The 12,596-nt window shown below is 42.2% G+C and overlaps 1 protein-coding gene across 1 annotated transcript in view; it reads left to right on the forward strand.

Moving 5' to 3' along the window:
* Positions 1 to 693: 693 nt before the first annotated feature.
* Positions 694 to 12,596, forward strand: part of armh3 (armadillo like helical domain containing 3) — an 88,962-nt gene continuing 77,059 nt past the window's right edge. The window contains exons 1-10 of the mRNA XM_084317867.1: positions 694 to 834; positions 1,598 to 1,707; positions 1,802 to 1,858; positions 5,130 to 5,276; positions 9,589 to 9,696; positions 10,136 to 10,228; positions 10,365 to 10,439; positions 11,558 to 11,644; positions 11,893 to 11,949; positions 12,087 to 12,130. Coding sequence (XP_084173993.1) covers positions 1,606 to 1,707; positions 1,802 to 1,858; positions 5,130 to 5,276; positions 9,589 to 9,696; positions 10,136 to 10,228; positions 10,365 to 10,439; positions 11,558 to 11,644; positions 11,893 to 11,949; positions 12,087 to 12,130 — 770 coding nt within the window. The 5' untranslated portion in view covers positions 694 to 834; positions 1,598 to 1,605. The remainder of the gene's footprint in view (positions 835 to 1,597; positions 1,708 to 1,801; positions 1,859 to 5,129; positions 5,277 to 9,588; positions 9,697 to 10,135; positions 10,229 to 10,364; positions 10,440 to 11,557; positions 11,645 to 11,892; positions 11,950 to 12,086; positions 12,131 to 12,596) is intronic.

A 12,596-nucleotide genomic window follows, 5' to 3' on the forward strand; every position in this document is an offset into this window, starting at 1 on the left:
TAGGTGGGGTGGGGCTGTACATTGGAGGGGGGGGGACACTGTACATTGGAATACTGACCTACATTTGACATAGAAACTGTACATTGGAGGAGGTTGGGTAGGTGGGGTGGGGTTGGGTGGGGCTAGCCTGTACATTGGAGGTGGGGGGGGGGGGGGTTGGGTACTGTTACATTGGAATACTGACAAAGCCATGCTTGGTCTTTATTGTACAACTGGGTTAGGACATTTGTAGGGGCCAGTTTTGAATTGCAGTCTCCCGTAGGTGTTCTTTGAGAGTGTTTTTGAAGGTGGGTAGTGATTCACATTCCTTTACAGCTTTGGGTAGGGCGTTCCACATTGTTGTGGCATAATTGCGAAACGTGTTTAGTCCCTTGTTTGAGCCGAATCTGGGTTTTACATGATTTGTGGAGCTCCCTCTGGTGTTGTGATCGTGGTATTCACTGACCTTTGGGAAGTATTTTGACATGTACATGGATACCTTGGTCGTGTAGAAAGTAGAAAGTTACAAATTGCACTAAACGTCAAAACAAAACAAAAACATTGTAGACCACTCATAGATGGGGTTTGAGACAATAATAAAAGACAATAACCATATGAATTACTTGTAAAGGGAGACGCCAGATGTATTAGTGGAGAAATGAACAGGGTACTAAGACCTTGCAGACGACAACAAAACACAGTCAGGGAGTGGGAGTGATTTCAGCAGTAGGCAGCAGCTAACGTTATTTAGCAATACGCTGTTAGCAGAGGATAACGTTGTTCAGGCTAGCTTTCTCACGATACGGATTCATGAACTGGTTTTACGTTATTATAAACCACAACATTGTATTTGAGGTGAGGAGAGCAAACAAAACTTTACAGTTAAAACACATAGCGTACTACTAACTAACTCGGAAATAGCTGTCATCAGCATAGCAGCCAGTGGTGTGAACTGTAGCTTGTTGGCTAACGTGTCGGTCTTGCTTGGTATGCAATACTATGCAATGTAACTAACTAACGTTGATGTTCATGAGAGCCAGCTAACGTTAGTTGAAGCTTGTTTTTATAGCACAATGTTGTCAATTGGCAGCATAACCTTACTACGTTAACCTAGCTAACGTTAATTAGTTAACCTTAGCTTGTTTGCTCGGCTGCAGTCATGGGTCATGCAGCGTAAACAATGTTGGCAAACGCTAGCTAGCTAAGTTTAGTTAAATGTATCAACGTTAACTACAAACTGCTAACGTTACTTAGCCATCTGTAGATCATTTAAGTCATTCATTTGACATAGGACCATAAGCGCACACAATACTGTACTTCGCCCATATAGATTAAACACACACAGGCAGGCCAGCTGGGAGAAGTATGGTGTAACCCCGGCATTAGGAAGCTAGCAGCTAGATAGGGATACCTGTATTAATACCCTTGTAGTGATGATAGAACAGGTGTGACAGACTAAGCTACAGGTAACTTAATCTGTTATCATCTGTTACCCAGCTATTTAAGTCTTGGAACATAATCAAATTCGTGTTGACTCCCAGAGTAGGAGTTTAAACCAGACATGTTGGAAGTCTTGCACCAGCACCACTAATAATAATATTTGTGTGTGTGACCTCAGACCTAGCCATGTCTCAGGTGGAGAAGAAGGCGGGGCTACTAAGGAGGTCATCGTCCTCTAAAAAGCCCCTGAAGGAGAAGGTGGTGCTGATGTATGACGAGATCTTTGCTGTGAGTATTGTGATGGATGGTAGAAACTGAAAGCATAGTGTGGCAGGGAGGGTCTGGAGCGATAAAGTATTTACTTTGTTGTTTTCTTTCTCAGAAAGAGGACCCAGCCAAGAACAACCCTCGCTTCTGGGACGAGCTATTCCTTATGAAGGTAGGAAACTAGACCTTAAACTGGGATAGTTATGTTTTCTCTTTTTTACATAAAGTTGTATGAATCAATCAAATGTATTTGTAAGGCCCGACAACACACGTTAATGTCCCCATGGGCTGGACATGTCTTATTTAACACATTCGGCGCCAGACCCGAGATATCCTGGGTTAACTCGCCATGCGTTTTATTGTTTTGTTTTATTGTGGATCCCCAATGCCATTAGTCTACACCAAAGTGAGCTTACTCTTCCTGGGGTCCAAACATTAAAAATACAAACACACAAAAAAAAAAGTAAAATAAAAATATAAAACCACACACATTGAAGTACTCACAAGAAAACATCACAACGAACAAAACAGTGAATAAAAGTTAGATATCACAATTCTCAAAAATACAAATTACATATTCAGTCCATAAGAACAAAACAGATCAAAATCATATATATTATTTGAACTCATATTATAGCATAACTTTTCTCACGTCACCGATCACCTTTATATTTCCATACTAATTTTAAAAGTCAATGGCCAAAATGTAACTCATTATTCATGAGCGCAATTTAAAACTTTTTTTTAAACATAAATTTGTTCTTTATCATAGCTATATTTCTGGGTATTTTATTCCAATAAGCAACTGCTCAATATATATTACCGTCTTTTTCAGAGCATTTGTTTTTGGTAGAGGTAAAGTAAAGCATGAATCTAATGCTTGCCTTGTGCTATATCCGTGTCTCATATTAGTTTGGTACAGTTGTGAGCAGGGGGCGAAATTTAAGCCCGCCGCCCGCCAGGGGCGCTCAGTTTTTACCTTTGGCGCTTGCCACTGAGAGGTCTGCCCGCCGTGTGGCGTGTAGATGTGTAGTTCATAACGATACTCTTATTTTGAAAATCTGTGCGGGTCTCATTTCCGGCCCAAGCGCAGCTAGAGTCATAATATAGATGGCTCCGGCAGTTAGCAGCATTCGGTTCGTATGATATTCTTATTTTGAAAAAAACCGTGGCAACGAGTCATATCCGCCCAGCCGGGCCAGCCCTGCAGCGGGATACTATTGGCTTCTGCTCGTATCAACACAGAGGCAGTCTGCTCTAGTCTAGATCGGACCTCCATGAGCTACCGTTACTGTTTAAACAATGACCCAGTCAACTATTCACTTTTAGTTTAATACATGACGAGGCATTGTCTAACGGTATCTAGCTGGCTAGCTACTGATAGCTGCTGATATCAACATGCTCCAGCAATAGTCGACTCAAGTGCATAATACCTCCGTTCCCTCGTTAGCTAGCTCACGTTAGCTAGCTCACGTTAGCTAGCTCACGTTAGCTCTATATGTCCCAGTAAACTAAATTGTCTTAACGTTATCTAGCGGGCTAGCAGTAGCTACAGATAGCTCCTGATATCAATGTCTTATAACATTGATTCAATGCGTATTCTAGCTGAGGGCTTGATGAATGTGATTTGACCAAAGAACCGTAACATTATACCAATAGGGTCCAGCTGCAGCGCTGGAGAATCCTTGCATGCTGAATGTAGAGTATTAGTATAGGGTCTAGCTGCATCGCCGGAGAATCCTTGCTGGAGCTGGAGGCTACTCAAGTATACACAGACAGTGGAGCTGTTTGCAGATAGCGAGCATTTTGACTTATTGCGTGGTGGCGATGTCTCGCAGATAATACAACTACAAGTATGATTATATAATATATATTTTATTTAAAAAAATTATTTTTTATATAAAATATATATATTTTTTTTTTAATCAAAAAAAATTTGGCAGGTAAGAAATATGCTTGGCGGGTAGATTCTTCCCATCTAACTGGCCGGTGAGTCAAAAAGTTTATTTCGCTCCCTGGTTGTGAGTGCAAACCCTCCGGTTTCCCAGTATTACAGATATTAAACAAAAAAGTTACCAGGCTACATGCCATCCTCTGTTCCACTGTCATCCAGGTCAGCGCGGCATGCATCACTCCAACACTACTCCTCACAGAGCAGCGCAGAGCGAGGCGTGCCGCCCTGTTCTGAGCTAACTGGAGTTTGTTCAGATCAAGCCTAGAGGCAACTTAGACCATATAGTAGGACAGTAGTCCAGGCGTGATAAGACCAAAGATTGTAGTACAAGCTTTGCTGTACCATTAGTCAACAGATTTCTACACCTTCTGATCATTGAAGTACCACAGCTCATCTTAGCCACCATATTGCTAATGTGTTTCGACCAAGAAAGTGTTTCATCTATTACAACACCCAGCAGTTTTGCCTCACTGACCTGTTTGATATCAGCACAGTTCAGAACTAGATTTAATTTAGGATTTGATCTAGATGTATATTTTGAGGCTATCATTATACTCTTGGTTTTTGCAACATTTAACTTTAACTTATTTTCACTTACCCAGTTGGAAATTAGCACTATCTCATCTTGCAATAACCTATTAACAGACTCCGATTGTTCCGCCGCTACATACACGGTAGTATCATCTGCATAGATTTCCATTGATGCATTATTAAGTACTAATGGTAAATCATTAACGAAGATTGCATACAATAAGGGACCCAGGCAACTCCCTTGGGGCACTCCGGCATGGAGTTCCCTCATCTCCGATAGTGTGCCATTAAACATCACGCATTGTAGTCTATTAAGTAAGTAATTCTTTAACAACTTAATAGCACTTTCATTGAATTTATAAGCTGAAAGTTTCATGAGCAGAAGATCATGATCTATAATGTCAAATGCAGCGCTAAAATCCAGAAGCACAGCACCCACCATTGACTTCCTATCAATATGTGTAAGCCAGTTATCAGTCAGCGATGTGAGTGCTGTGTTTGTGGAGTAGCCAGCTTTGTATGTGATCTGAATTGATTCTGTTCCCATCAAAATAAGCTTGTACCTTTTTGTATATATGCGTTGGGCGCCAGACCCGAGATTTCTCGGGTTTTGGTTGTTTATTCCTTTATTTGATATTTTTATTCATTATTCATCCACGGACCTGTGTGTCACCATAGGGAATGAGTGTGAGGTCGCCAAAGTGCAATACCGGCCGCATCCCGCTAGACAGCGGTATCGAGCACCCTTTGTAACCTTGTATCTTGGCCTGTGTAATGGCCAAACGTCTCCGGTTTCATGTTTCCTTGTTGGGCGAGGGCAGCCGTTCTCCCGGTTCCATTGAATCCCATAACTGTTCCTAGTTACTAGTGTTTTCTTCTTATAATCGCATCTCTCCATCACATCTCCCTCCAACCCCACCCCTCTCTATGACACGCCCCCATCCCCTCCCTCTCCCAGGTGAACCTGGAGTACCTGGAGTCCAAGTTGGAGAGTGTGGATGGGGAGGAGGTCCAGCGGATCCAGGACAACATCAACTCTCTGTTCCACCACTGCGTCCAGGCCCTCGGAGAGGAGCACCAGATCAAAGTGGTCAATGCCCTGCAGGTAGCTAGAATCTGACAGTACATTTGTCTCTCACTGGACTGTTTATTACACTTTTCACTGCCATTGTACATGTATAACGTGTATGTGACAAATACACTTTAAAGGAACATGCCGACATTATGGGAAATATCCTTAACGTCTTCTCCAGAGTCAGACAAAAAGATGAAAGAAAGAAAGAAAGAAAGAAAGAAAGAAAGAAAGAAAGAAAGAAAGAAAGAAAGAAAGAAAGAAAGAAAGAAAGAAAGAAAGAAAAGCTATCCGGCTGCAAGCTAGCCTAGCTTAGGACAAATGAATGGAAGCGAATATGAACCAGCTAGCTTAGTTGTTGTCCAAAAACACCTCTCCCGAAAATGTAATCTAGGGTAGTCAGTGGTCCGTATCCGCTTCCATTAATTTATGCTAAGCTAGGCTAGCTTGCAGCCGGATAGCTTTCTACTGAACGCACAGAGAGGAAATTGGTATCTATCTTCTTGTCTGACTCTGGAGAAGACAGTAAGCGCAGTGGAGTTGTTGAATGTGTGGATGATTTCTAGGTTGTTCAGAAGCGTGTTGAGTTGAGTGTGTGGATGATTTCTAGGTTGTTCAGAAGCCTGTGTAGTTGAGTGTGTGGATGATTTCTATGTTGTTCAGAAGCCTGTGTAGTTGAGTGTGTGGATGATTTCTATGTTGTTCAGAAGCCTGTGGAGTTGAGTGTGTGGATGATTTCTATGTTGTTCAGAAGCCTGTGGAGTTGTTGAGTGTGTGGATGATTTTGATTTTTTTTTAAATTATTATCTTTTCCCCCCTTCTTTTTCCGTTTTTCTCCCATCCCAATGTTAGTCGTTATGCCAATTCCCAATCCCCTTCCTGGTCGTTGTGCACTCTACCCCCTGCCGTCGGTCTGGGAGGGTGGAGACTATCACATGCTTCCTCCGACACACGTGTAGCCAGCCCACCGCTTCTTTTCACCTGGCAGCGCGGACTCTCACTGGGAGAGTGTAACGTGTGGAAGGTCACACTACCTCTCCCAGATCCTTCCCTTGCTGTGCAGGCGCCCCGACCAAACTGTAGGAGTCGCTGTTTACAACGACCAGGACCCACCCACGCCGGCTTCCCACCCGCTAACACTGCCAATTGTGTTAGTATGGACGGTCGGCCAAGCCGGAGGCACCACAGCTGGATTCGATCCCACTGGCTCTGTGGTGGTAGACAGACACTTAGTCCGCTGCGCTACCCGGCCGCCCTGAGTGTGTGGATGATTTCTATGTTGTTCAGAAGCGTGTTGAGTGTGTGGATAATTTCTAGGTTGTTCAGAAGCGTGTTGAGTGTGTGGATGATTTCTAGGTTGTTCAGAAGCGTGTTGAGTGTGTGGCATTGCGGATTTGGTCAACTGTAGCTTGACAGTGGCTCAGGAGGTAGCACTGTCATCTGATAATCAGAAGGTTCATGGTTAGATTCCGGCTCCTCCCGGCAGCGCGTCGAAGTGTCCCTGAGCAAGACACTTAACCGCCGTAACTGCTCCCGTCCCGAAGAGCAGGCTGGCACCTTGCATGGTCGCCTCTGCTGTCGGTGTGTGAATGTGTGAGTGAATGGGGGAATGTGAGGCATAAGTTGTAAAGCGTGTTGGATAAAAGTGCTCTATAAATGCAGTAGGGATGGGCATTTTTAAGAAAAATCCAGATCGATTGATCGCATGCTATACTCGAGTGATCGTGTATTACTAAAAAAAAAGAAAAAATTTAATTAATTAATCGATTACTCACGCCCATCCCTAAAATGCAGTCCATTTACCATTTAACTGTGTGGCTGAGGAAAATATGGAGCGTGAACACATTCCAGGTGCGTACGTATGTGACTCACGTCCGCGCGTAGGCACACGCACGCTCACACGAACAAACGAACCAACCCAACGAATTAACAAATCTTTTTGAGCATAAAGAAAAGGGCCTCTTAACAATTTCTCTGCCACGCTTATATCCATCAATGTTTGATCACTGCCAGCTCTATTTGTCTATGGAGATGTTCACCTACTTTGCAGGGCTATAACTTTTTAAATTGTATTGCTAAATTGACATTAGCTATTGTTCAGGGTGTAGGAACGTTTTACTTTTTCATTCACACATTCATACTAAAATACCGTCCAGAGTATAAATATGTTTTTATCGTTTTCTGCAGTAATTCATAGAACGTGAGTTATAGCCATTTATGCATATATTAGATCCTCAAATGCAGTTTGCTAGCGATTGACGTCGGATAAAAAATTTCAATTGTACAAGGTCCTAAACGTCATGACTCATCATCTGATGTTGACCGGGGGGGGGGGGGGGGGTCGCTTATAATTCCGTGGCCAACGTTAAATCATTTATGTAGTATGGGTGATATATAGATCAGAGCAGTTTGTATCGAAAATGGTAAAGAAAAACGCTGAAACTCACCCCAGTCTCCTCTTCCCGTTGGGTGATGAGAGTGGAGCAAAAAGTTCGCTATTATGGGATGTTGATCTAGATGAACCATTTCCGGGTTGTATAATAATATATCCGTCCAAATAACGTTGTTTATTGAGTTATGGCAACCGATCGATTATCCAGTGTGTCAAGATGGAGTCCCGCGAGCGACAGCACGAAATATGGGTGAGCACCACTTCTGGCCGCTCACTTCCGGTTTTGGCAACTCGCCGATCGGCCACCAGGTGGCAGTCTTGAACCATTGGAGAGTTGAGAGGAGATCTACAGCACCCGTCAAGTCTCCGTGGGTGAAATATGATTGCCATGACAGAAATTTGAAATATTGATCTCAAAGACGCTGTACGACGTCATTGGCAGATTACGCATGGCGGAGAATGACGTCGTAACACGTCATTGGCGATTAAAGGGTTAATGTTTACTAAAGCATTAAGTCTAGGCGTGATCTAATCACACAACTTCAAGTGATTTAATGCTTTTATACAATGGCCCAATTCACCCAACCTTATTGCTATACAATAAACACAGTAATTTAAGCATAATGGAGATTTATTCACAAAACCATCCACAGAGAAAGTAGATCCAAATAGTAGATCCAATGGTCTAAAAAAAAATAATAAAAAAACGGCTGCCATTTTTCTTTTTTATTCCGCGATTTTTCTTTTGTTTCACAATGGGTCATGACAAACCAATTACAGGTTCGTACGTATGTGACTCACATCCGCGCGTATGTAGGCACACGCACGCTCACACGAACAAACCAACCAACCCAACGAATGAACAAACCTTTTTGAGCATAAAGAAAAGGGTCTCTTAATGTTTACTAAAGCATTAAATCACGCGCAGGAGTGTGTTACACTCATTAGATCACGTCTAGGCGTGATCTAATGAGTATAACACACAACTTCAAGTGATTTAATGCTTTTATACAATGGCCCAATTCACCCAACCTTATTGCTATACAATAAACACAGTAATTTAAGCATAATGGAGATTTATTCACAAAACCATCCACAGAGAAAGTAGATCCAAATAGTAGATCCAATGGTCAAAAAAAAAAAAAAAAAAACGGCTGCCATTTTTCTTTTTTATTCCGCGATTTTCTTTTGTTTCACAATGGGTCATGACAAACCAATTACAGGTTCGTACGTATGTGACTCACATCCGCGCGTATGTAGGCACACGCACGCTCACACGAACAAACCAACCAACCCAACGAATGAACAAACCTTTTTGAGCATAAAGAAAAGGGTCTCTTAATGTTTACTAAAGCATTAAATCACGCGCAGGAGTGTGTTACACTCATTAGATCACGTCTAGGCGTGATCTAATGAGTATAAGACACAACTTCAAGTGATTTAATGCTTTTATACAATGGCCCAATTCACCCAACCATATTGCTATACAATAAACACAGTAATTTAAGCATAATGGAGATTTATTCACAAAACCATCCACAGAGAAAGTAGATCAAAATAGTCTAAAAAAAGAAAGAAAAAAAAACGCAGCCATTTTTCTTTTTTATTCCGCGATTTTTCTTTTGTTTCACAATGGGTCATGACAAACCAATTACATAATCCAACATATGTGTAACAAACTAACATATTCCAGTTGACTATCTTTTTTGGAGGATTCGTTCAAACGATATTCATACTTCCATTTGTCTATCTATGGCGGACTCATTCAGACTCATTCAGGAAAGAAAAAGTTATTCGGTTGTGGGAGGGATCTGGGGTCACGTGGAGTGTGTTATACGATATAACAACGGCTAACTTGACTGTTTCAGCCAATCAGAATCAAGATATTTGCATGCCATTGTATAAAATACTGTAATCAACAGTCTGTTTGCCTCTGTGTGCCTCTCTCCTCAGACTCTGTGCGCTCTGTTCCGAGGTGTTCATCAGAAGAACAGGTCGGCCTCCGGCTTCGACATCATAAACATGCTCATGGGCTTCGACCAGGCCGAGCTCAGGATGAAGGTGTGTCCCTGTCTGTCTGTGAGAAAGGGAGAGGGGGTAGAGGTGCTGCTACTTAACCATTATTTACTTAATCCATTCATCCAATGATTATTTTATTGATCATTTTCATCCAAAATAGCCCACACAATTGAACATTTACATTTACTTACACACTGAAATGGAGCTAAAGCATGCAGGCTCTTTTTAGAGTATTTTTAACAATCAATGCTTCTGAATGAAATGATTCTTTCTTTTTCTGTATTTCCGTCGAGACTAGAAGCTTTGGAACATTTTACTGCCACCGATGCAATTTCTACGCATCGATGCAGTCATTTGTCATGGATTGTTTTTTCTAACCAATTTATTTGGTTTTGGTAATCGTGACACCCCTCGTTAGGGGATATATCATTTGCGGGGGATTGGGCTTGTGTGTGTTGACTCATGTGTCTCCTGTATATAGGACCTGATGGAGAGTCTGGACAGCCTTCTTTGTGGAGACGGTTCAGATAGTTTGAAGAGCCTCTGTCTCAAACTGCTGCTATGTCTAGTGACGGTGAGACAACCATAGTTAACTACATTATGGCAATAGCGTTTGTATTGAATGGGATCGACACAGTGGAATTCACAACCATTCACAATTCCTACAATGTCACGAACAGCAAAGATACAACATGGCTTTTGTTTTGCAGGTGACGGACAATATTAGTCAGAACACTATACTGGAGTACGTGATGATCAACAGCATCTTTGAGGCCATTTTACAGGTGTGTTATTTTGAGTCCTCCGATAATTTAACTATAAAGGAAGGCATCTTTGTCCGTCTGTCCTTCGCATATCTCGAGAACCACTCGTCTGATCGACGTGTGTGTTGCTGGCGACACAAGGGGGCGCAGTGTCGAGTGTGAAGTTGATCGGACGGTTTCCAAGAACGCCGCAAGCAGCCATACCGTGAGCCAAGCAATCGGCCCGTTCCGAACGGCCACAGGGCAATGCACTAGTAAGAAGTAATTGCTGAATAATAACCCCATCCTGCCCTAACATAATAATTACAAAGTGCACAATAATAAACAGTTTTTCACATTAGGATCTAACATCCCAATAGGCCACCTCGTTAATGGTTTGATTCTATTGCAGTTTTAAAATAGACAATAATAAAACGAGTAAAATAGAATAGACGGAGTAAAATAGTGCAGTGCAATAAAACAATAGAATAGACAGAGTAAAATGATGCAACAATAAGGGGTATGGTATTGTTATCGCTCGTGTGTGAGTGTCTTTAACCACAATAGCTTCTGTGTTTCTCTCCCATATTTGGCTTAAACTTGGTGGATGAATTGATGGTCAGCCACGGACTCTGCCTTGTGGATATGTTTCCACGTTGGTCAAAGTTTAAACTAGAGTAACCAAGACGCTTCGCTGGACATGTTAATATGTCAAGTGTCTTGAGTAGGAGATTTAGGCAATGATCAACTGTGCCGGTCAACGTTTTAGCCAGTGGTGTGTATGTTGACATTGATCGGCACACAATTTCTAACTGAGGGACCCAAGGTTGGAGGTTGGGGGTAATACATCTACTCTGGCTACACAGTTGACCAATCTCAGACCCACCCTCTTTTCTTGATCCTCCAATCGCAAACCGTCGTTTCCCTTGGATAAACGTTCCTAGGGAAGCAACAGTTGTGATTGGAGGATCAAGAGTAGAGGGCAGGGCTTGATATGGGTCAACATTATAATATATCAATATTGGTCTACTTGGTATAAATGTATTGATGACTGGAGGGTGGGGTTTACAGGTGGGTGTGGGTGCTGTTTCGCAGGTCTAGCGCCTGCTCTCTTTCCCTCCATCCCTCCCTCTCTCTCACTGTCTCTCTCTCTCCTTCAGATTCTGTCAGATGTGTCCAGCAGAGGGCAGCATGGTTATGATTCTGTGGTCCTCCTGGCCCTCCTGGTCAATTACAGAAAGTATGAGGTGCGTATGACCTCGGCTGTGTATGTGTGTGTGATGGGAGTAGGGTTGGTGTTTGAAAGCATTTCAGGGGGGGTCCTACTAAATTGGAACAGGTTCCAAAACAGAACCCAGCCCTAGAGTTGATATTTCTACTGCAGAAAAATGGTGTCAAATGTTATTCTACACACATCTCTACATGTGGGAAAGCATGTTAAAATTAGTTTCTGTTAATTTCAATGGTTTCTTGTGTCATCTGTCTGTCTTTCTAGTCTGTGAACCCCTATATTGTGAAGCTCTCTATTGTGGATGACGAGCCGACATTAGACGTGAGTGTTTTCTTGTTATATCTACTTTAATCACAGAAGAACGAGACAGATCCAGTATGATTTATTTGTAGTCACGGGTCATCACCATCTCATTATCAAAAGTTTCAGTGCAGTATTGATCTTTCTTCTCCCCCCAGGGAATGGGTATGGTCGTCCACCACGCTCTGACAGAATATAACAGGTGATATATTAAAACTTCCACATGTCAACGATCCATCACAGCCTGTTCCAAGCCCTCGGCGTTCTCAACAAATGTTCCTTTTCTCTTCTTCAAACAGTAACTGTTTTTCTTACCGCAGTTATTTATGTCTTTGACAGATTTTTCTTTCAAATGTTTTTTATATTCACTTTACAATCTGTAATGTTTCCTGGGTGAGTCTAAAGTAAAAAATGTAACTTCAGGTTGAATATGAGATCTTGTCTGCCTGCTTAGAAGTACACATTAAAGTGATGGATGGTGGCTTGATACAGTTTGCGTTTTACAGTGCTGCATCTATAATCTAATGCCCCCCAGTAGAGAATATGTGGTACGGAGGCGAAGGAAATAACTTTTAATTTGGGTAACATTGGGATAGGGTACTTGTGTTCTAATGTTGGAATGACGATAATGTGCCTGTTCTCCTGTTTCTGATGTTGCTATGAGCTTG

Source organism: Notolepis coatsorum, assembly GCF_963971535.1.
Source record: "Notolepis coatsorum genome assembly, chromosome: 7".
Lineage (NCBI taxonomy): Eukaryota > Metazoa > Chordata > Actinopteri > Aulopiformes > Paralepididae > Notolepis > Notolepis coatsorum.